General features: G+C 41.2%; 1 protein-coding gene and 1 long non-coding RNA gene across 3 annotated transcripts in view; one reads left to right on the forward strand and one right to left on the reverse strand.

The window, feature by feature from the left end:
* The window catches only part of LOC113916504, a 98,168-nt gene extending 81,570 nt beyond the window's left edge, over positions 1–16,598 (reverse strand). For both annotated transcript variants that reach the window (XR_003517958.1, XR_003517959.1), the window contains exons 1-2: positions 16,506–16,598; positions 15,485–15,576 (exon numbers count right to left, since the gene is read on the reverse strand). This is a non-coding gene — a long non-coding RNA (uncharacterized LOC113916504). The remainder of the gene's footprint in view (positions 1–15,484; positions 15,577–16,505) is intronic.
* CXADR (CXADR Ig-like cell adhesion molecule) overlaps positions 16,515–25,305 on the forward strand; it is a 40,109-nt gene continuing 31,318 nt past the window's right edge. The window contains 1 exon segment of the mRNA XM_027582941.1: positions 16,515–16,837. Coding sequence (XP_027438742.1) covers positions 16,579–16,837 — 259 coding nt within the window. The 5' untranslated portion in view covers positions 16,515–16,578.

A 25,305-nucleotide genomic window follows, 5' to 3' on the forward strand; every position in this document is an offset into this window, starting at 1 on the left:
TTTATTTAAATTAGTTAAGAAATGGGAATGATCCCAGTATTTTCTCGCTTCATTTTCTGAAACACCTATATTCTTGCCACCCCAAAACTGGAGTTTCTAGCACAAACACCATAGTTCCCAGTCCCCACTATTCATTTCCAGTTATTTAGGCACCACAGGGGAACCATGTAGGTCAAAAGTGTTGCCACCACTTACTCTCTTTTATATCAAGAGGTCCTCTTGGAAAACAAAGGAAAAGAATTCTTAGGCCTTTACGAGTTGTTTTATATCTACACTGACCACCTTCTGTTTAAGAGAAAGGCTCTATCTCAGCAACAGACCAGACCGCTGCCTGTCTTGCCCCACAACATGGGCCAGAACCCAAGACTTTCACACTACATACCCACCAGTGGGTTATCAGGCATTTTTAAAGACATAACCCAGTCATAAGAGATATCCAGTGACTCCTAATCCACCACAATGAAAGTATGCAGGTCACAACATACAAGGTCTATGCCATGCCAGAAAACTCAGTAAGCCAAAACCAGTACGCCAAAAAGCCTCCTTCTGAAAGTGGAGCAGGCATGGGGGACTGTCTTTACTGGTTTAATGATATTGCCTTTGTCCCAAGGTCGTGATGACATCATAGCAATCATGCTGTTTCAATACTGGTTAATTTTCCTAGGTACTGAGAATCTCTTTCCCACAACCATCAACACTACTGTGCTAGAAACTGGTAACAGTTACTGCTTCTGGAAGAACTCTAGATGACTGGCAGGCCGTAAGGAAAAAAAATATTTTTATATCTTTTACTAAAACTGAAACCATACAATTACATTACCCACTCAACAAACAAAATATAAAATAAAATAGACTGTTTTGAATTTTAGATGGCCTTACCAGAAAATTGGATCAAGGTTCATAATTCACCCAATTAGGGAAGATACTTATCTTAGTCTATTCAAGCTGCTGTAACAAAAATACCATAGATTGGATGGCTTAAACAACAAACATTTCTCATAGTTCTGGAGATTGGAAAGTCCAAGATCCAGGCACTGGAAAATTCAGTTTCTGGTGAGAACCTGCTTCAACGACAGCCTTCTTCCCACTGTGTACTCACATGGTGGAAGACACTAAGGAACTCTAGGGTGGGGTGCTTGGGTGGCTCAGTCAGTTAAGTATCTGCCTTTGGCTCAGGTCATGATCCCAGGGTCCTGGGATCGAGCCCCGCATCAGGCTCCCTGCTCCAGGGAGGCTGCTTCTTCCTCTTATATACCACCTGCTGCAAGAACATCTGGACCTCTCTCCTTCACATCCCTGAATCCTTCTAATAATGTCATCCATTCCTTCATTAAGAACATTGTATTTCAATATAACTATGGAATCTATTTCATAATACTTTCTTCCACAAGGCTGTCTAAGACTGGTAATTCCCTAACTGGCCTCAACCACCCTGTATTCATTTTCCAGCAAAATGGGACAAGGTAAAAATTTTCCATAGATCAGCATAGAACCCGAAAAATAGTGACTCTTTGGCACTTCAGGTGTAACTTTTAAATTCCAATAAATTGAATACAAAATCATATACATATGTGCACTTATTGTTTTTTCTAGTGTGATGATCTATAACTTTAATCAAATTGTCAAAGTAGTTAGTTGATAACCAAAAAACTTAAGAACCATGTAGCAGATGTTTTGGTGCCAGGCCTATATTTATTCAGCATTTACTGTTCCCATATTTCCTATGGGAAAAATCAATGACTGACTGTCTGAGGGCCTTCTCCAACTGCATGAGTGTGCTAGACCCCTAAAGGACAGATAGAGAATGCTGGGGAGTTAATATCCCAGGCACAGTCTCCAGCCATCAACAGATGGGAGTTGGTAAATAAACACCCCAGCTCCTCATTCCTCAGGTGGGACAACTACAAGACTTACTCTATATAATCTACCAGGATCTCCCACTGGGATTGATCCATTATCCACAGAGTCATTCTGCTCATCAACATACCTTCTGTTGGCTTTTTTCCATGGTTGTCTCACTTCCCCATTTCCTTACTTGTGTTTCCTGGAATCATATTCTAAATAAAAACTTGCACTCACACCTGTACCTCGGGGTCAGCCCGGGTCAAACCGCTACCCTACGTTCCCATAGAGATCATCCATTTTGGCTATCACTTGATTCATCTATACTCTAACCAAACAATACTAAAATCAGAATGTTTGCTAAATGGGTCAAGTTCTATATTCCTCTTTGGAAACCAGCTGTGTTTCACTGGTCCCCCTGTAATGATTACATTAGACCCTTGTCAACAAAAAACATCCTGGAATGCCAGGATTTTGTTAGAGACAAGGAAAAGCTTTTTTGCCATGCAGCTTGCAAACCAGGGAAATACAGCCTCTGGCTGCAAACTGAAAGTACACTCCAAAGGGGAAGGATTAGGCACAGGGTTAAATGGACAAAAACTGCAAATTCTGTGCCCTTTATGGGGACTGGTCAGACTTAAGTCCCAAACTGCAAGTATCATGAGTGGAGTGGCAAGGAGGATAGACCTCGCTATTTCTGGTAGCACTTTCAGGATGTGGCAGCCATTTGAGAGCATGACAGGATGTGTTGCAGGGGTCTTTTTGCAAATTTTGCTGAATTTTGTGCAAGCTTGCCACCTTAGGTTGTGCTGACTGGTTTTGTTCCACATGGTCATTTAACCTGTTTAAAAATTTTAGTTTTTACTCCTTTGACATGAGGGACCCATTTTGTCTATCAGTTGTATTGTCTAATTATTGGGGTCTTTTGTTCTAACCCGAGTTTGTATTTAACCTCACTACATTCCATATCACACTACAAGCAGCTGATGGAGAAAATACAATATTCTTCCTAGTATCTTAGGCTTCTGTGCCCAGCATCACACCACATATGATCATCTCAACAGATGCAGAAAAAGCATTTGACAAAATCCAACACACTTTCATGATAAAAACTCTTCACAAAACTTAGGATAGAAGGAAACATCCTCATCTGATAAAGAACATCTATGGAAAACTCATAGCTAACATTATATTTAATGGTAAGAGACTGAATACTTTCCCCCTAGCACCAGAAATAAGAGAATAATTTCCACTCACAACTTCTATTGTACTAGAGGTTCTAGCCATGACAATTAGAGAAGAAAAAGGAGTAAAAAACACCTAGATTGTAAAGGAAGAAATGAAACTATCTCTATTTCCAGATGACATGACCTTGTATATATAAAATCCTAAGGAATCCACTAAACAAACAAACAAAAAACAGCAACTACTAGAATAAATGAGTTCAACAAGGTTGCAGGATATAAAATCAACACACAAAAATCAGTTGTATTTCTATATACTAGCATCTTTGACCTTTGGGCAACTTAACATTTCTGAGCCATTGGTTCCTCAATCAGAAAATGAAATTAAGAAATCAGTTCTATTTATAACAACATCAAATATAATAAATTTAACAAAGAAATTTAAGACTTTTATTACCCTGAGAACTATACCTAAATAAGTGGAAAGACACCCCATGTTTATGGGCCAAAAGGCTTAATAATAAGATGGCAACATTTCCCAAATTGATTTACAGGTTCAGTGTAATCCCTGTCAGAATTCCAGCTAGTTTTTTAGAAGAAAATGAGAAGCTGAATTTTTAAAATGCATATGGAAATGCAAGGAACATAGAATACCCAACCCAATCTTGAATAAAAGAACAATGTTAGAAGACTCAGACTTCCTGATTTCAAAGCTTATTAGAGCGACAGTATATAAGATAGTATGATACTGGCATAGATATACCTATATTAAAAAAATTAAAAAGATAGACTTATAGATCAATGGATTAGAAAAGAGAGTCCAGAAATAAACCTTTACATTTTATGGTCAATTGATTTTTTAAAAATTTTTAAAGATTTTATTTATTTATTTGACAGAGAGAGAGCGCATAAGCAGGGGGAACAGCAGAGGGAGAGGGACAAGAACACTGCCGGCGGAGCAGGGAGCCGGACGTGGGGCTCCATCCCAGGACCCTGGGATCATGACCTGAGCTGAAGGCAGACACTTAATCGACTGAGCCACCAGGCATCCATGGTCAACTGATTTTCAACAAGGGTGCCGAAAAAATTATATGACGGACAAATTGACTTTTCAATAAATGGTGCTAACACACTGGATATCCATATGCAAAATAAGAAGGTTGGCTCATAAATCTAAATGAAAGAGTTAAAAAAAACTTAAAACTCTTAGAAGAAAATGTAGGAATAAATCTCCACAAGCTTGGATTAGGCATAGGCTTCTAAAACATAGCACTATAAACAGGAGAAAAGAAAATTCTCAGCAGCCCTTTGAGGCCTGAGGGGAAAGATAAAAGGGTGTGAAAAGGAGCTGACCTAGGATATCAGGAGGCTAAATGTTTATTTCCTTATTCTGTTGAAGATTATAATCTACTTTGGTTTATCTGTTTTTCGACTTGAATTGAGACCCTTCTTCTTGCTGTCTTTACTGGGCTCTCAACCTTGAGAGAGTAACTGGAATCTTAGTACCACTCTAAGAAGTCAGCCCCTGGAATCTGCAGGCATGTCTTTTGGCAGATGGCTTTTTGCAGTTCTGCAGACCAAACCTAATTATCCATTTTGAATTGTCATCTGAGTTTCTATTTGACTTGCCAATGTTTGTCCATTTGATTCTTCTCCTGTCCATTAAGCAATTTTAGTGCATGAAAGAGCATCTAAAAGAATGTCAGGAAACCAGCAGCTGTTTGTTGAGAGCCATATGGGATATCCTGGCACGATTCACCAGAAGTCCATTTCTTTCCTTAATCAACCAAGTAGGAAATGTATACTATTGTAATAAAAAACTCAAAAAAGATATGGCCTAACACATCAGCAGAACAGTCTGCAAAATTCCTATCATGTTAACAGAATCCAACATACGCACTGAATGCAATTCTACTTGGTCATGAAGGAATGCACTTAATCTCTAGCAGATTACAAAAAACTAAAATACCGTGAATTGGAGCCACCTAATAGCTTTTTAATAAATACATATTAAATATGTTTAAATATTCTTTCCTCAGTTTTAAGTTTCTACAAAGGTTAAAATTCCTCCCTAACCCCCATCCCCATATAGCATCTCTTGTCATATCTGAAGTTTGTCTGATTCAACAACACAACAGAAATTAATCTCCTTTCAGTGATACTCCCTATATTCCCTTCTTGTTTAGCAATAGCAACAGAAGGGAAATCAAATAAATACATCAGCCAAAGTTTATTTTTATATGCAATAAATTGTTCATAAAAGTGAAATCATAATGCTCAGTGGTGACAAGAATGCTTTTTAATGACAAGGGGGCTTCTTCAATCTTTCAGGTGCTTTTGAATAAGGAACGTATAATGGACTTTTAAACATATAAAAGTAGGGGCAGGTAAGATCACCTTGATAGCAAGTCCATCTATACAGTAGTAAAATTTTTCCTTTAATGGAAATTTACAAGTTTCCTAGTCCTTTAGAGCTTGAGTTTTGAACTGGGATATGTTCTCACTACTAGCAATCTGAAATTAGAAACATCCAATGTACCTATGAAAGGCTGTCCTAGCCAGGGAGTCACCTGGCAGTCCAAAGAATAGCCTTTCTTTGCCCACTGCCATTTCCCCTGGGCACCCCCTCAATTTCATCCTCCTCTTCTTCACCACTGACTAGCAGAATGCATGGCTGATAAAGGTTCTGCTTCCCAATTTTTTTAAAGATGATTTCTTTACTTTTTAGTTTAAAATTTTTTTATGTAATCTCTACTCCCAATATGGGGCTTGAACTCACGATCCTGAGATCATGTTCTGACTGAGCCAGCCAGGCACCCCTTCTATTCCCCAATTTAAATGTGTGTATGGGGGGCGCGGTTCTACACCACCAAGCAATTCTCCAACCACCAGCCAGGTGTCCTACAATTCAACTCAATTCTAACACTATCTACCCAGAGATTGCATCAGATTCCATAGGTTGAGGGCTCAGTTCTACATTTGGACCCTCCCCCACCTTATCACCGATGCTTCTGACCAACTAGCTATATATATGCCCACTCCTTGGGCATAATTTGCTAGCGCGGACCTCCGACGCCAGGTGTCAAGTCTGGGTTGTCATCTGTGCTTCTGACTGAACAACTATAGATCAGAGGTTCCCACAACTCCCTCCTTAGGTTTGATTAATTTGCTAGAGCTGCTCACAGAACTCAGGAAACCCATGTATCTACTCGAGTACAAGTATATTACAAAAGATATTAAAGGATACAGATCAATAGCCAGATGAAGAGATACATGGGGGCAAGGGCGCCAACAAAGGGGTTTCTGTCATTGTGGAATTGGGGGCCCGGCATGGTGGCACATGGAAGCGTTCTGGTTCACCAACAGAGAAGCTCTCTGAACCCCCACCTTTTGGATTTTTAGGAAGGCTTCATTACCGTAGGCATGACTGATTGAATCACTGGCCACTGGTGATTGATTCAACATCCAGCTCTTCTCCCCTCCCCAGAAATCAGAGGGTGGGACTGAAAGATCTACCCCTCTATTTCAGGTTGGTCCTCTTGGCAACCAGCCTCCAAAAGTTAGGGAATTTCCAAAAATCACCTCATTAACAAACCTGGTGGTGGTGGAAAGGGGCTGGTTATGAATAACAAAACATCCATTTCATCTTTATGGCTCTGAAGCATTTTCAGGAACTGAAGATAAGAAACCAAAGATTATAACAAAAGAAGTTCCCATTGCTCTTACCACTCTAGAAATTCCAAGAGTTTTGGCAGCTATGGGCCAGGAACTGTATGTGAAGATCAATTATATATGAGAAGTACTTCTCATATATATTTGGTTATTCAGATGAACAAAATATATATTTTTTAAAGCTTTTATTTATTTGATAGAGAGAGAGAAAGAGCAGGCACAAGCAGGGTGGGGTGCAGGCAGAGGGAGAGGGAGAAGCAGGCTTCCCACTGAGCAGGGAGCCCGATGCAATGCAGGGCTTGATCCCATGCAGGGCTTGATCCTAGGACCGTGGGATCATGACCTGAGCCAAAGGCAGACGCTTAACTGCTTAACCGGCTGAGCCACCCAGGCGCCCCCAATTTTTTTTTCTAAATGACCAAATATATATCACAGTATCTTATAAACCACAATATCACAGCTGATACCTTCCCAAACTTATTAATAAGGTTGCCAAAGTTGCCTGGGATCTGTGGTCCCAAGCTTGCTTTCTTGTTGATTCAGCACTCCTGCTACTCACTCACTCTTTCAACTCTAACCAGGGTCCTTTACTCCAATTTTCCACTGTATCCCCACCAGCTTCTATCCATGCTCGATCACTGAATAATCTAGCAATTCTCTCCTTCACTTATTTAAATGCAAATATAGTCCCTTCTCCCTAAAACCATAAACAATATTAGTCCCGTACCCTAAATATATACAACTTGCCCTCAAACATTCTATGCTCCATTGTTCCTGGGAAAAGAGTAAGGTTTGGCAAAGAAGTGTTGGCTCCCAATTCCATGTCTGATGGAGAGAAGTTGCTTTACTAGAGTGCAGAGTTGGTCTTGTGAATGCAAGTCCCCAGAGAAACATTCTCAGGAAGGACCATGCTCTGTCAGGAAGACCACAGGCTAAATAGGTGTTTGTCAGCTTCCTTGGGAAATTCACATTTACAGCATGGCTGCTATGAGCAATACAAAAAACAAACTAATTCCTCAAAGGAGTGTAATCTAGGTTCCAAAATCTGGCTCTCCAGCCAGGTCGTCTCTCTTTCTGGCATCTTCACTTGGATGTCCCCCAGGTGCCAAAAACCTAACATTTATACTCCACTAAACCTGCTTGTCCTCTATTCCCTGTTTAGTTAATAGCACCCTTATGCACTGATGACCCAAACCTAGAAACCTGAGCTGGCTTTGTTTCCTGTTCCTCACAGCCCACATCCAACTGGGCTCAAATCCTGCTAGTCCTGTCTCCGAAATGTCTCCTATTCCTTCACCACAACTGGAGTTCAGACCCCACCAGCTTTTATTTTAACTATGACAATAATTTCTTCAATGATCTCCTCCCTTGTTTCTTCCTACTCTCTTCAGATCTATCCTTGTACTGCCTCTAGAGTTTCTTTCCAAAACAAAGATAGAATTATGAAAGGCCCTCTTTAAAACAAAATAACGACACACACACACACCCCTTGGATTGCTCTTCCTGCCAAATTAAAAAAATCTAACTTCAGAGGAAGAGAGATTATTGCCTACTCCGTGTTATACTCAAGCAACTGGTTAGTACATCTCAGGCTTTTGCTGGCAGGAATTCTCCATGAGTCTCACATGTGAGCCCTTCAGTAAGGCCAGGGAATAGACAGTTTGAATGCAGCTAGTCTTCTATCAGTCTTCTTCCTCAGGTGTCCTAGAAAAATCTATAGTAAGCCCCTCCTGACCACCCAGATTAGGATGTGAAGATGACTGGAAGCCAAAGAAAAATAGAGAAGTCCATTTTCTTGGGTTCAAGTGGGGACTCCTGCTATAGAAAAATTCCACTGACTCTCTGTCTAATCTCAGACTTCCCCTTAATCACCTTTTTAATGAGCGCCTGCCTGTTCACCATTTTCCTAACTGGTCACTTGCCATCATACTAGTTTAATGGTTTTAGTTTGAATTAAGTTGTTGAGGCATTCTATATATTTTCCTATTCAAATATTAGAATAATAGTTTAGAATGCCAACTATTTTCTTACTGATTATAATTATAAACTGAAGTTTCAGGATTTGGGTTCAAATTCTGAAAGAACACTTCTCCTAAAATCTAAATTAATTCAGTGACCAAATATATTTTGAGCCCATATTTAGCACCAAGCACTAAACTAGATGTTGGGGCTAAAATAGTAAGAAAAAACAGACATGTTCCTTGCACTCTAAAGTGCAAGGCAAGTGCTCTAAAGGGGAGGTGCCTGGTACTTTGGGAAACTATTATTCTGGAATTTGATTTAATCAGGGGGTCTTTTTAGGAGGAGACACTTCCTCTGATATGGGAATGATGATAGGAGCCACTTTATAGGTCAGATGTTCTGGTCACAGTGACAGTATCTGCAGAGTGGGTGCAGCTATGGGAGAGGACCTAGGGAGGGCAGGGATAAGGAGATGAGCTTGGAGAAATAAGAGCTAACATCTTCATAGTTGAGAAGTATTATCTTTATCATAAATACAACTGAAGTCCTTGTAGAGCTTCCCTTTATGGGGATGGAATGTTAAGGTCTAATCAAAGAAAGGGGGACTTACCTGAATTCTGACTCCTGAAATGCCTTGTTAACACTTTAATGCCTCCATGACTCTAGTTTCCTTACCTCAATAATCAGTTTACCTCAATGCATGTCATCTCAAGTTTTGTAGAGATATTTTAAGGAACAATGAGTCATAATTGCTGAGTTCTTTGAACTCCTTGGATGAAAGATTTTATATGGTCTATAAATGTAAAGCATTGCTATTATCTATCAGACAGAAAGCTGTCTCCAGCCAAAAAGAAACTGGCAAAATACAAAGTATATAAGTCTCCATCCACTTCTGTCAGAGTTAAATATATAATCTGGGTATAAATTAAATGGGCTTAATGCTGGGTAAGCTCAGCATCTTTGATCTAAAATGCCCAGAGCACTGTGCAAACATTAAGTCATCTGTTCTCAAAATGCCCTATGTACATGTCATAAACACCAGCCATTATAATTCTTCCTGAGGATTACAATAGAGTTCACAAAGTTTAATTTTCTTTCCAAAGGTCACTAGCAAAGTTAGTGTAAAATCCCAGAAAGAGGATATAAGCTCCTGGTTTATTCTGCCAGTCCTATTTTTTTTCACCTAAACAAGAAAACAAACATAAACACCTCAAAGCCAAAATATAAACTACAGAACATGGAGATGAAGGAAGAGCTTAAATAAAACAAACAACATGCTTTTATCCTTAGGTAAATGTTGTATTTCTTTCTTATCTTTAATATAGGACAAATTTAGTACTTGGTGGATTGTTTTGGCATAGAAAAAGAAAAGGGACTGAAGGTGAAGACACCATAAGGGACTTTCGGCAAAAGAGGTGAAACAGAGACAGAGATGAAAGGAAAATGTCTAAGTTCACCCTTTTCCTATTAAACCTTTAATATTGGTACAAAACAACTTCTAAAAGGGGAATTGAGAGTGAGGGAGAGACAAGCAATGCTCAGAGTCAGTTTATCCAGGGCCTTTGAAAATGTTTTCATTTCTTTTAAAATCAGAAGAAATAATGTCATAATCCAGCCTGGATTAAATTTGTCTTTATACCAGCACAGTTGTAAAAGACAGTTTTAATTTTTAAGATTTTCTTTTTATTTCAAGTTTTTATTTAAATTCTAGTTAACATATACGGTAAAATTGGTTTCAGGTGTAGTAGAAAAGACAATTTTAATGATCTTTTGCGGTGGAAGGGGCCCACAAAGACAGAAGTACCTAGGGCCCCTGATGATCAGAATGTGGCCCTGGAAACTTGGATATTTTGAGGAAAACCTGCTGAGGAAATCCTTGATGAGGATTTATTTATTCCACCCGGACACTAGAGAATCTTGCAGAAGCAACTAAATATAATATTTTTCAAGTGATTCAATAAACTGACTGGAGCAAGCTAAATGAAAAAACCTGGAGGGCTGTCAACAAAGGAAGATGTGATTTCTCCATATAGCCAGCCAATCTACAGAGCACAGGAATGTTGTTTTATTTAAAAGGACTAATGAAGATTTGAGAATGGTGAGCCTCCATCTGAGAATTTATAATGACCAGTCTCCTCTCATGCTGGTTTCTGATCCAAATTTGTATTAACTGTGTCATTTGGGAACTTAATCCCAAAAATTATTTTTAAAGTTCTCCTGGATTGGTAGTGCCCCTGGGTCCATACAAATCATCTCTCAAGGAAAATACTTAAAACCCTCAAATACTTCACAAAGAAAAAGTTCCACAAAATCCATCTGCAATAAAAAATAATCATAAAACATGAAAAAAGAAACCTAATGTTAAGTAAGAACCTGTATAAACGTCAAAACACAAAACATGAGGGGTGCCTGGGTGGCTTCGTCGATTGAATGGCCAATCATTGGTTTCAGCTCAGGTCATGATCTCAGGGTCCTGGGATCAAACCCCAGACTGCACACTCAGCCAGAAGTCTGCTTGGAATTCTCTCCTTCTGCCTCTGCCCCTCCCCTGGCTCGCATTCCCACTCACTCTCTCTCTCAAATAAATAAATCTTTAAAAAAACACACACACACACACAAAATAAGACACCCAAAGACTTTCACCTCAAATGAAGACAGATTTTTGAAAAAATATGGGGAATTACACACAAAAATTTGTGTGCCTACATAAATAAATAAAATCTTAAAAAGAAAAAAAAAAAGAAAGAAAGCTGAAGTCTAAGCCAGCAGTGGTCTAAGTGAACCTTCAGAGAGCTTCAGGATTTGATAGCATCAGGCTCATTTGAGAATGGGATGAGGTGAACCAAAACAGGGTGACTGGTTCAAAGTTAGTTTAAAAAAAAGTTAGAAACTGAGATTCCCACCTTCACCCCTTCTGCTAGCTGGCCTAAGACTGGGTGGGTAAAAGTGGGTCTTTGGACAGGAGGTATCAAAAAGATATACTATATACAGAGATTTATACACGAAAGTTGATGCCCTCCGTGCTATTCCAGCCATCCTTCCAGAAAGCTGGCCCAGGGGTGCCTGGCTGGCTCAGTCAGTAGAGCATGTGACTCTGGATCTCAAGGTTGTGAGTTCAAGCCCCACACTGTAATCTGCTTTAATTAAAGAAAAAAAAAGGCTGGCCCACCATGTGTTTACACTCAAGTGCTAGATAGCAGGGTTTTTCTTGTTTGTTTGTTTCTAAAAGTAGGGGCATCTGGGTGGTTCAGTCAGTTAAGTGTCTGACTTTGGCTCAGGTCATGATCTCAGCGTCCTAGGATCAAACCCTGCAAAGGGAATCCCTGCTCAGCGGGGAGTCTGCTTCTCCCTCTCCTTCTGCCTTTCAACCACGAGTGTGCACTCATGTCCTCTCTCTCTCAAATAAATAAAATCTTTAAAAAGAAAAGCAATTTCACTGGTGATCTCCCCAAATCGACCCAGTCACCAACAAACCCAGAACTTTCAATATGCTTTTTTTCTGCCCTTTTTTAACCTTTGAGCAGAAAGCAACAAATTAGCCGAAATTGGAGGAAAGCAACTAGTATGAAGTGAGAGAGACCAAAACAAAGAAAGCAACTGGAACAAATAGAGACTGTTCTTGGATAAGAAAGTTAAAATGCCATCAATAAAATCTTCAATTTTGGTCTGTATAAACTTCTCATTTTTTTAAAGATTTTATTTTTAAGTAATTTCTACACCCAATGTGGGGATTGAACCCACAACGCTGAGATCAAGAGTTGCAAACTCCACCGACTGAGCCAGACAGGAACACCTAAACTTACCACTTTTGTGTGTTCATTCTGGAATCACATTATTAGGGATTAAGGATAATTAGAACAAAAGCAGACAGGGACAAAGCCGCCCCCTCCCCAAGAGGAAACCACCCTTAAAAACATTTTACATCCACCCTGGAAGGAGCCCTCTACCCTTTTCTATGTGATAGATAGATGACAAAAACCTGATTGGATGACAGGCACAGGGAGGGTTAATCAGATTAAATAGCCTTCCAACAAACCCATAAAAACCCCTAGACTTAGAAACCCCGATGGCAACCTTCTCAGTTCCCCTCCCTCCTCTGGAGCCTTGTACTGTTACTTTGCTATCACTCAATAAGCCTTGCTTTGCTGCCCACCACTCTGTCTGGTCTACCTCTTCATTCTTCGAATCAGCATGACCAAGAACCATGGGCACTGATGGAGAAAAAATCCTGTAACATTAGGAATCTAAAAAAATTCCAGGTCACTGGCTAAGGGTTGATTTCTAAATATTATATACATGGCATAAAATTAAATATGTATTTATAAATTCATTGGCACAGGGGTAAATAGATGACTTGGATGGTATTAACCCATGAAGCCCATGCTTTTGGTATTGTAAGTAGAATACACTGTGAAAAACCTTCATTTTTTTTTTCCTTTTTTAAACTTAAGTAGGCTCCACATCCAACATGGGGCTTGAACTCATGACCCTGAGATCAAGAGTCACATGCTCTACCGACTGAGCCAGGCAGGCACCCCAGAAACCTTCATTTCTTAAGAAAAGCATTATCATTTTCCAGAAAGTAAAAATAGCAGTGTCACCTATGAAAGAAAGTTTCTTGCTTTACATGCCTTTATATTCCAGGCTCTGAAGAGGTGAAAATCCTTTAATTAAGAATAAGTCAATCTCTGGGACACCTGGGTGGCTCAATTGGTTAAGCATTTGCCTTTGGCTCAGGTCATGATCCTGGGGTCCTGGGATTGAGCCCCAGAGCCCCACATGGGGCTCCCTGCTCAGTGGGGAACTTGTTTCTCCCTCTCTCACTCCCCTTGCTTTGTGCTCTCTCTGTCAAATAAATGAATAAAATCCTAAAAAAAAAGAATAAGTTAATCTCTGAATGTGATCATAAGATTTTAATCATCTCTTGGAGTGTTGACAAATCCATTACTGCTGAGATATCTTTGTAAGAACAAATGCTATATTAACCATAGTTGTTTGTCTCCACAATTATCTTCTTGACAGACCAAGAATCACCTGTCTGCTGGTTTAGAAGCTATACAATGTGGAGTGCTTGGTGCTTTACTAAAATAGGACAATTCATTTAATGGCTGTGTACTACTGTTAGCTTGGTTTGAAAATATCAATCAACTTGCATGATCCAAAATTAATGAGATTATCTCATTACAGCTTTCAGGAGACATAATTTCCAAGCTAACTAAGTCACAAAGGCTTTTTTAAGGTGTCATTAATAAGTTTCAGATATTTGCATAATTTTAGCTGCTGTTTATATGAAATAATGTAGTTACAAACCAAAGTCCAAAGATGACTCCATTTAAAATTTTTCCTATTTTTCCCCAGCTTTAATATAATTGTATAAAGAATTAGTTTCCCAAATAAGATAAATTGCTCCTTTCAAAGTTAGTTAAATCTTGGAGATGATACACTTGGAAAAATTTGTGTTCAGTAATCTAATGAAGTATAAAACATTAATTTTGTAAAATTTATATTTTTAAAAGTATATTCTAAAAAGATATATCAAGATATAATTTGAGTTATTGTATGCATAATACTTTTATTAATATATGTCAATATATCAATATATGAATTGAATATATTCAGTTCAACAAATACTAGAGAACCTAGTATAAGTTGGTTTCCAAGAGTGACAAAGATGAGTAATGTGCCTTTTTGGCCTTCCATAAATATTCAGAGTAAGATAAGTGATTAATAGGTATGAAGATGTGTGCCACAGAAGAAAGCAAAAGGTAGGGATTGCCAAAAAAAAAAAAAGTACTAGAAGCGAAGGGATTAAGATAAAAATCCTTTTGGATAATTTCAAAAGATTTCCTCTAGTAAGTGGTTGAGATAACCCATGAAGGATGAATTTAATTTCTACTAGAGGAGACACTTATAATAAATCTGTGCTTTTAAGTAACTAATAGTAGAAAAATTTTATCTAACAGTCTGAGATAGATATGAAATAGATTATATAACTTTAATACTCTTGTCTAATTTCTTTTTTTTTTTAGATTTTATTTATTTATTGAGAGAGAGAGACAGCCTGAGAGGGAGGAGAGTCAGAGGGAGAAGCAGACCCCCCGCTGAGCAGGGAGCCCCATGCGGACTCGATCCTGGGACTCCAGGATCATGACCTGAGCGGAAGGCAGCTGCCCAACCAACTGAGCCACCTAGGTGCCCCTTGTCTAATTTCATTAAGTATAATGTATGAGTAAAAATTTAAGTTCCAAATATTTTATACCTTCAATTATATCCAGGAGAATTTTTGTTTCCTTAATAGGAAATCCCTAGCAGTTACTCTGGACTCTTCTTAGATCAGTCACAATTCCATTAGAGACAAGTTTAATCAGAATCAGTGGAGTGGGGGTTCAGATATTGGTATTTTGTAGAAGTTCTCTAGATAATTTTATTTTAATATTTTAAAAGATTTTATTTTTAAGTAATCTCTACACCCAAGGTGGGGCTCGAACTCAAACCCAGAGATCAACACTCCCACCCTCCACTGACTAAGCCAGCCAGGCACCCCTCTAGATAATTTTAATGTGCAGTCAGGATAACAGACCACCAGGCTAAATTTCAGTTGAGCAACTTTGGTCTTACTGATTTACTTTCCTTTGCTGGTTCAATAAATAATAAGAATTTTTCCAATAATATTTTTTATTAGCTACCATTTGACTGAGTATTTACTATGTGCCAGGCACAGGACCAAACATTCTTTTATGCATTATCTTATCTAATTTTCATAGCTAGGTGTATTTAAATTACTTGCCCAGTTAACTGTCCCATTCCCGGACCCAAGAACTTACCCACTGCACCACACTGCTTTTCTCCTCTAATTCAATGCTGATACTGGAACTGTCGAGACCACAGTCTATCAGCAGTTATAAATAAACGTTATCTGCAAAGAGCAAATAAGAACACAAATGACACAAGAATGAGTATGGAGGATACCAGGAGGTGACACTGTAGGTTGACCAGGCGTTCAAAATCTCTAATTCCCCGGGCCCCCCAAGACCTCCTCCAGCCTTTAACCACCCCTACCTAACCCCACTTTTTTTTTTTTTAAAGATTTTTTTATTTATTTGAGAGAGAGAGAGAATGAGAGATAGAAAGCACGAGAGGGAAGAGGGTCAGAGGGTCAGAGGGAGAGACAGGCTCCCTGCCGAGCAGGGAGCCCGACGCGGGACTCGATCCCGGGACTCCAGGATCATGACCTGAGCCGAAGGCAGTCGCTTAACCAACTGAGCCACTCAGGCGCCCCCTAACCCCACTTTTAAAGCTCACTGGTCCTTGATGGCCAATTTTAGGGAGAGAATAATCTTTGAATACAAAGGGTCAAAAAACCAGCCCAGGTATTTCCCAAATCCGAAGCCGCAGTCTAGGGGTTCAGTTATTAGGGGAGATGGGGAAACACCTTCTCGAGCCTTCCACAGCAGCCCACCGACTCAATGAAATGGGAGGAAATGCTGAGGGGGGTTGGGGGAGGCGCTGCTCAGTTGGCTTTCCCTAGAGTCTTAGGTGGGAGACCTCGCAGCAAACCTCCAGAGGTGGGACACACGGCTGGAAACCCACCCCCCCATTCCCTACTACCCTGAGGGGAGGGCGGGGTGAGTGCCCGCAGGGCCAGCCATATTTGCCGCCCTTCAGGATCTCGGGGCAGGCGGGCGAGTATTGTCCGGTGCCGCACCCTGAAGCAAGGGCGCGACCGCAGTTTCAGTTGTCTGGGGAGAGGGGCTGGGCCGACCCTAGTGCACAAATCCCGATTTAACTGAAGGCACTGAAGCAGGGACCCCGGCTCGTGCTTAGGGCGAAGTGCTGCCAGCTCACCCCAACGCAGAACGCAGCTGGCGCGGGAGCTTACTACTCCCGAGGATTCCTAGGGCAGCCCGCGCTGGTTGCCATGGCAACCCCACGCTCCTGGCGGAGCCGGCGCGCGCCGCGGGGTGCAGTCACTGCCGGAAGTGACGTGTTTCACCTGCCAAGCGAGGGTGGGGTGGGACGGGGGTGCGGAGGTGCCGCTGCCGCCAGCCAGTCGGGAGCGCGCAGGCACCGGGCGACTGATTCCCCGGGTGAGAGCCGCCTACCTTCAGTTACCGCCCACGGCCGGGCCGCCACCATGGCGCTTCTGCTGCGCTTCGTTCTCTTGTGCGGAGTCGCGGGTGAGTGGGGGGCAATTTGATTCCTAGGGTTCCTATTGCCGGCACCGCCCTGGGGCGCTCGCTGCCTGCGGCCACCCGGGAACAATGAGGCATGGGGGAGGGGACGGGTGCGATTTGGGGACGCTGCGGCAGTGGTGGCCGTGCGGGCGGTATTGCACTGGTGTGGTTTTGCGGAGCCAGGCGTGCGAGCTGGGAAGGTGGAACGGCTCCGAAGGGAGCCATGCGGGGGCGTGAGATGTCGGGGGGGGGGTGGGAGTTGGCGGTAGTAGGGACCCAGCCCCGAGATGAGGGGCGGCAGTGGAGGGGCTCCCCGGGCGCGGGTGGGTGGGCGCGGCATGCCGGGTGCGCCTGGCGTCTTTCCCAGACCATTCTTTGCTGCGGGTGCGAGCTTTGCTTTATTTGCTCTTGCCCTTTCCCTTGTTAGCCGCTGTGTCGTGTCCGTCTGGGGTTACTAGATTTCAAAAGTCTTGGGCTGCGAGTTTCCAGGTGTTGAGCAGTCCAGGCGGGGAGGCTGAATTACAAACGCCATGATTAAATAAGACACTGAGCTTTTCAGTGCCTTCGATCGTCCAAGCCACCTCTAGGAAAGAGGCGCTGAACGAACAGTAGCTTGAGCATATTCTTGGTCTCATAGAAGAGGCGAGTCCAAGCACGAGACGAACAGTAGCTTGAGCATTCTTGATCTCGTAGAAGAGGCGAGCCTAAGCACGAGCTGTTAACTAGAAGGTAGCTCGAGGAAGTAGACGGTTGGAAATCCAAACTAGGTTCCTGGAAAAATACAGTCATGATTTCTGCAGCCTCCGAGCAAAGTGCAAAGAAGAAATTCGTAACCTCGGTTTGCGTTTATGATGAGTTAATTCATTTTGAAGATAAGAGGGGATGACTCGTACAGGGCAGTTCCTAAAGGATTCGCTAAGTGCGTTTTTCGACTGCGCCTTTCTCGGGAGGGAAAAAAAGGCATTTAAAAAATGCGTGGACCATTAGAAAGCCTAATCATTTGACGCTTTAAAAAACTGATCTGTTTTCATGGTAGTGTTTTAACTAACTGATCTCGTTTGTCAAGGTAAGCACATGTCACGTTTAGAACCAGATGGTTAATTTAAAAAAAAAATCCATAGGTGCGACCCTCAGGAGGCACACTTTGTGCACCCTCTGGAAGGATTTTTTTTTTTTTTAAGTGTTCGGAAGGATTGGATGGCCCTTTTTGTTGGGATGGCTCTCTACTTCCTGTTGAAATGTTAATTCCATTGTTGGACGCCACATCTGTGAGCATTACTCATGGGATCAACATTCTATTAACAGGTCTAATCTTCGATGTATAGCACCACCTCCACCTTTTTGATACATATCCTTTAGACTTGGGTGAAATTTCCAAAGTAAAGCTTCCGGAAAAGATGAAGGGTCAGTAACCAGTTTCCATGGTACATTCCCATCTTTGTTTTGTCAAGGACTGAACTGAAGTTGAAGTGGAAACGCATGTTCTTTCTGGGAAAATTATTTTAGTCTACATCTAGAGCAGAAAAGTGGAATAACAAACCATGTAGAGGATTTTTTTTCCTCTGGGGATGTCCAGATAATTGTCTGGAGTTCATTTTTTCTGGACACCTCACTTTGTTAGGAACAATCTCAACTGAAGATATTTTTGATAAATACAGGGAGGGTCCTTCTACTCATAAACTGTATACTAGGATAGTGAACTTCTCATGAAAAGACTTGAGCTTAGCTTTAGCTTAACAAGACAACTATTTTTAGGTACAGTTTTCCTGCTTAGGGAACAACTCAAAAAGCTATGTAATTGATGTATGGCTTTGAGTATTTCTTCAGATAACTCTTGCCATTTTAGGCATTCATTGCTATGAATTCGATTTGAGTGGTAACATGATTGGCTTCTACATTTGGCAAAACAAAGTGGAGGAGGCTTACATATTAAAAAATTGCAGTGCTATTTTTCCTCTAGATCTGTTTCCATATGGGTTGTAAAGAGTTTTGTTATATATTGTGGTTGCTAGTGGACGTCCTCTTGATGCATTTTATTACCTACCCAGTAGCAGGTCGTACTACCAGTAGTAATGGTAGCAGTAGTAGAGCTGTAGCAAAAGTAGTAAAATTAAAGCCTTGATCGAACAGTTACTAAATGTCAGGGTACTGTTAAGGGCTTTACATATACTCCCTCTACCTAGCAACCCTGGAGGGTATGTATTATAATGATCTCTGTTGTACATGTGAGGAAACTGAGGCACAGAATAGTTATATAACTTAATTTGCCAAGGTCACAAATTTCCTTCTTAATCCTTGCTTTTACCACTATGCTATTTTTGCCTCTAAAGCAGCCACTTTCCTCTTCAGTTACCTCTAATTGACCTCCTTAAATTTCTATCACTGGTTATCTGTCATGTAGTAAGAACTTGCTGTTGGTTTGACTATGTGCCAAATACTGAAGACTTTTATTATTAGCCCTTTCATTTCTTGATCTTAGTTGAATCCTTTCAGACACTATTAGGAAAACAAGAGGAACCACGCACGGCTTAGGCGGGTGTTGTAAACTCATGTGTCCCATGTACCACCATCAGCATCACCTGGGGATCTTGTTAAAGTTTGAGGTGCTGCTGTTTCTCACATTGTCAACATGAGTGAAGCTAAAAAGTACTTGTCTCCCCACCACTTGTTAGCCCTTTGATGGCTGCAGGCCTCTGTCCTTTCCGTGCGCCTCAGTGCTTTGTGTGTCAGGAATAGGGATCCGGGCGCCTGGGTGGCTCAGTCGTTGGGCGTCTGCCTTCGGCTCGGGTCATGCTCCCAGGGTCCTGGGATCGAGTCCCACATCGGGCTCCCTGCCCCGCGGGAAGCCTGCTTCTCCCTCTCCCGCTCCCCCTGCTTGTGTTCCTGTTCTCCCTGTCTCTCTCTGTCAAATAAATAAATAAAATCTTTAAAAAAAAAAAAATAGGGATCCTACCATCTCAGAGTCATTATGGAGCAAAGTGAAATGTTTTATCATTTTGCTTTCCTGGAGTCTTCCTTTGCGTAAAAAATATGAAGATTAAATGTGAACTTTATCCCCTCCATATACCTCTCTTACTGTTTACATTTTGGCCATTATACCAACTACCTAAAAAATGTTGCCCCTCCTCCGAGGCAAGCCACTTTACATTGGCTCCTTACCCTATTTGTTGTGGGGTCCATCAGTTACTCAGTTTATTTCATTGCACTCACAGATCACAAGGCAGGGGCATTACTTGTGTTCTTGTTACAGTCCCAGTGTTAGCTTATGGTATGTGGCAAATAGCAAATGTTCAGTAAATGTCGTGTGACTGAAAGTTTGCAGCCTTTTTATCAATAGGTCTGTGTATATGAGGTGGCTCTCATCAGTTCCAGCTCTCTCCCCCTTCTCATCAAATAAAGATGGTCTTTGTAGTGGTCATTCCAATAGCCTTGTCTCATTCAGTTGTTAGTCTATAAAGAAGTGCTAAGCTCTTGCCTTATCTTTGATTTCATTGTTCTATTCCACTTCAATTGACAGAGGTAACAATAACCCTGCACCAAGTCCATTTATCTTTTTGGAGCTCCTTGATGCCTACTTTGGTTCTTTCCCACCCTGCTAACCTGCTCTTCACCGACTTCATTGTAGGTCCCTTACATCCCAGCCTTCCCAATGATTTAGCCCATAATCCTCTTCTCTTCATCTTAAGTGTGGATGACCTCATCTATCCATTACTATAACCTCCAAATAGTTGCTAGTGACTTAAAAATAGTGCCAGCTCAGTCCACCTCTCCTCTGAATTCTGGGCCACTGTGTCCAACTGCCTAACATTCACATTCCACCTGAGTGCACTTGAGTGTCTCAGATTCTGCAAGTCTGGAGCCACTCTCATCCATTAATTAATTGATTACATGATCCAGTCATTCAAATATTTATTGGCTGCTATGTTCTGTGCCTGTGCTAGGTGCCCTTACAGTAGTATAGAACTTTGCAAGGTGCAGAGTTTTGATAGGACATTCCCAGCAGATGGTACAGCTTTTGCAAAGGCATGGAGATCTGAAAGGGTATGATGTGTCTTGGGAGGTGAGAAATTCAGTTCATTAACGCATCTAACCAGCACTTCTTGAACTTTGGATGTGTATCTGAGTCGTTCTTATAAGAAAGTCCGGTGAGGCCTGAGATTTTGCTTTTTAACAAGTCTTTCGTGATGTCACTGCTGACCACACTCTGGGTGGGTGAAGCTCTAAGGCTGTGCCAAGAGCTTAGTAGGAGATGAAAGATGATTGACATTTGTCAAGTTATACCACCCTCCGTGGTGGCACTAAGAAGCTTGTGGAGGCATTCAAGAAGTGAGATTATTCTCTTGAATGACAAACTCGGCAGCAGTCTGGAGGCAGGTAGAACCAATGGGTCTAACACTAACACAGGAAGCTATCTGGGATGATGCACACATAAGCAGTACCTGTTGAAAAACAGAGTGGTGTTGGGCTTCCTCTCAGATCTGAAAAGTTGTTTGAGGGAAATGCACCAAAGCCTGATACCTGGTTGGTTGCAAGAAGTAGTTGGACAGAAGCAGTAAGATTCCTGGCTTTGAGTGAATGGTGAAGTCACTGACTACAGAGGAAGAAAAAAGGAACACGTTTTAGGGGAAGCGACTAACGAGCTTAAGTTTGAACAGGTGGTATTAGAGGCACCTGAGGGGAATGGAGGTAAAAAAAAATACCTAGTAGGATTGAAACAAAGGACTGGATCTTGGGAAAGGGACAAAGATCGGTGGTAGAGAATTGATAATCGCTGCTGGTAAGTGCCATCTGTGTAAGGTTAACCAGGAAAAGCTGGTAGGACTAGGAGAGATGGTGAAATGTGACACTGGAGCACATCAGCATCTAATAAGTACACAGAAGGTGAACAACGAGGAGTGATGCTCGGGATGCGCAGGATGTAGGAGAACTGTGGGATGAGGGTGTCCCAGAAACTGGTGCAGAAACGAGGTCAATGGGTCTTACCATTAGGAAATTATTGGGAACATTCAGGAAGTTCTTGATTCCACAGGGAGGACAGTTTCTGTAGTGGGTAAAGCTCGATTTTCATAGATTAAGGAGTGGGCATCAGGTAAGTGAAGAAAGGGAAACAGCATTTGCAGTTGGCTTGACAGTGAAGCGTTGCACATATGACCTTTATCCCAAGGGACAGTAGCAGACCCAGGGGATAAGGTAGAAGCCAACAGATGGGAACTCATTTTCCTTTGTGCACCCAGTTTCCTCCTTGTACCTTAAATGTTGGGGTTCCTCAGTTTATGGCTTCAGTTAGCATTTATGTCTTGACAGCTTCCAGTGTCTAGTGTCTCCCAAGCTTTTTCCCATCATTTGAAACCCCCACTTGACATCCCCTGTGTAGACTTTCCACAGGCATCTCCAGTTGAACCTGTCTACATAACCACTGTTCCCTCTCCCATTAAGTGGCAGATATCTGGGTACTCTACCTTCTTATTCTCTCATCTGCTTACATCCAGTCAGTTTCTGAGTCACTTGTATCCCTCCAGCCGCCGGAGTCCAGGTTATGCCAGCATCTCTTAAGATGGTTGAAATTGCATCGTTGATGTCCGATAAGTGAATTTTCCCCTGCCCCGAGCACATTGCATTACTAACGTTTATCTATTGTTCTAACGTTTATCAAGTGGGCCTTTATTATAATTGTTTTTCCTCAACAAACTGTACATTTCATGATGTCAGGGATTATCTCTTCCTAATTCATTCCCAGTGTGTGCACAGTGCCTGTTAATGAAATAAATGAGGAAAGTGTTCCAGACAGGAATTGATGAATATTGACTTGAGAAAAAGACCTAGAGGGAAAGATCATTTGAAGGTCACGAATAGGTACATCATAACAACAACAAAAAAGAATAGGTACATCATGGAAGAGGTGAGCAGGGCTGGGCTCAATATCCTGCACAGGCCAGCTTGGTGTTTGTCAGCTTTGCTCTGCCTTCAGTAATGGAGTGAATTTGTGTGAACGCTCTCGGTCTCATTTTAATCTCCTGTTGCAGCCTGTTCTCCCAATCCTGGTGTTTCCATCTTCCCTCTGTTACATACAAAGCATTCTCAAGAGTAATTAAGTAGAGGCAAGAATTGTTACTGGGAACTTTCAATTTGGTTCGTTTGGTGGCCAGAAAGGCATGGATGTGGACTTTAAAATGATAAAGGAGACCAGACAAATTAAAAATTACCTTAGTAAAATGAACTTTTTTTTAAAGAAAAATCTAGTATTCTAGAATAATTGTTAGATTGGTATTGGAATTAGACTGGTTTCGGTAGAGTGTGGTGCTATGTATCAGTAAAAAGTAGCAAGCTTTTCTGGTGCTGGTTCCCTACCTTATTTTCTACTCAACTTTTTTGGGGGGCTGAAATGACAAATGGTGGAATGGGAGGGAGTTGGGAAAACGTCACCCTGGCATGATGAAGTGATCTGTTGAGGAAGCTGGTTCCGAGTTCATAGTTTGGTTTGGTGATCTCTTGGGGCCTTACCATTAGTATTGCTTTGTAGTTTGTTCACTCTGTTGAATTCATTACTGTCTGTAAAAATGCAAAGGAAGCTGAAAATGTTTCTATATTCAGTGGTGAAATGGCGACTTAAAGAGACAGTTTCTCCTTTTTGCTTTCCCACAGGCCTTTTTTGTCACCTTTCTTCCCTCACCTCATTGACTCACTCTTCCAGGTTTCTAATAGTTAGCCAATTAGAGTTTAAGCATTAAAGGCTTTAACTTGACTCAGCAGTATTTGCAATTTATTTTATTTATTTATTTGAGAGAGAGAAAGAAGGAGCAGAGGGAACACAAGCAGGGGGAGTGGGAGAGGGAGAAGCAGGCTTCCCGCTGAGCAGGGAGCCCGATGTGGGACTCGATCCCAGGACCCTGGGATCCTGACCTGAGCCGAAGGCAGACGCTTAACAACTGAGCCACCCGGGCGCCTCTGCAATTAATTTTAATTAGCAGTGTGCTATAGAAGAGAAAGACTATGGCCTGTCCTGTTGACAAAGGGAAGGTAGGCTAAGGGAGGGAGATAATAACAGTCTAGTTTTAGGGTAGGTGTGAGATCAATGGCATGGTTTAGTTTGTCTTTTGATAGTTGGTGAGAAAAAGGATTTACAGTCAAATTAACCAGTATTAATTGGTTAACTGAGACAATGCAAATTGCCTTTGAAACTATTAAATCACCTTTATTATTTCAAAGCTATTTTACAAGTTGGAATGGGAATGACTTTGATTTCATTTACTTCCAAGAAATAAAAATGTATTTAGATTTCAAGTAACTAAATGTGGTTACTTTTTCACCATCCCATAGTGTAAATGTATGTTCTCAGTGAGTTTTATAGGTTTCTCCAGAGGAGGAGTAGTTTGGCTGCACAGATCCCATGCTCTCAAGGAATCTCAGGACACATTCAGATAGAGTGAACAAATTCAGCCACATCTCTGTTGAATTGTTAGAGTGACTGTAGCTAACCCTTTCAGTCTCACTTGGATTCCCCAGTGAAGAGAGCTTTGGACTCTTGAATACCAGCGATTCCCATGGGGGTTTTCCCTAATGGGCCAGACAAAACCTTTTTGAGTGTGTTGTGCCCTGGGTTGTTGTACAGTAAGAATTGAGAAGAATCTCTAACTACTTGGTTGTACAATGTGAGATCTGATACTTTTAATGAACTGGTAACTTTGGGCTAGAAAAGTGATTGTGCCTTCCCTCCCCCCCTCCCGTAAATAGACACATATATTTTGTTTCAAAAAACACAAGAACATTATACAAGTTTTAAATTTATATTTTGCAATAAAAGGTATCAGTATATGCATTATTTATATAACTTCATCAGGGATGGAATTTGAACCAGTGCTATTATAAACATGTTGCAGTCACTAAATCTAGATCATCGCAGTGAACCAAAATGCATAGTTGTTAGGATGTAACTTACATCCAGAGAGAGAGAGGTGTGGGTAGGGACAAGCTGACTCCTCTGCTGAGATCATGACCTGAACTGAAACCAACAACAGTCTGATGCTTAACTGATTGCCCCCCAGGTGTCCTGATGTAACTTATTTTTTAAGACAATTTTATAAGTGCCTCATTTGAATCTGCTCTCCTGACAACCTCCCGATAGGAAGAACATTTTGTATTATTCTCATTTATAGGAATTAAGTCCAATAAATTGTGACATTGGTCTAAACAGTGCTGTCCAGCAGAAATGTAATAGAAGTCACATATGTAATTTAGTTTTCTGGTAGTCACATTTAAAAGTAAAAAGAAATAAAGGTGAAATTAATTTGAATATATATAATTTTGTTTTTTTTTTTCTGGCTTGCCTGAAGCATATCTGCAGATGTTATAGTGGTGGTGGGATTTAGATGGAATTGGAGCTCTTGGGCTCCTCAGCCCCAGCAGGTTGTGCCTTGTAGAAATATTTGAGTCTAGAGTTGTGAGACATTACAGTTCTTCAAAAAGAATATATT

The sequence above is a fragment of the Zalophus californianus genome, chromosome 1 (genome assembly GCF_009762305.2).
Source record: "Zalophus californianus isolate mZalCal1 chromosome 1, mZalCal1.pri.v2, whole genome shotgun sequence".
Classification (NCBI taxonomy): domain Eukaryota; kingdom Metazoa; phylum Chordata; class Mammalia; order Carnivora; family Otariidae; genus Zalophus; species Zalophus californianus.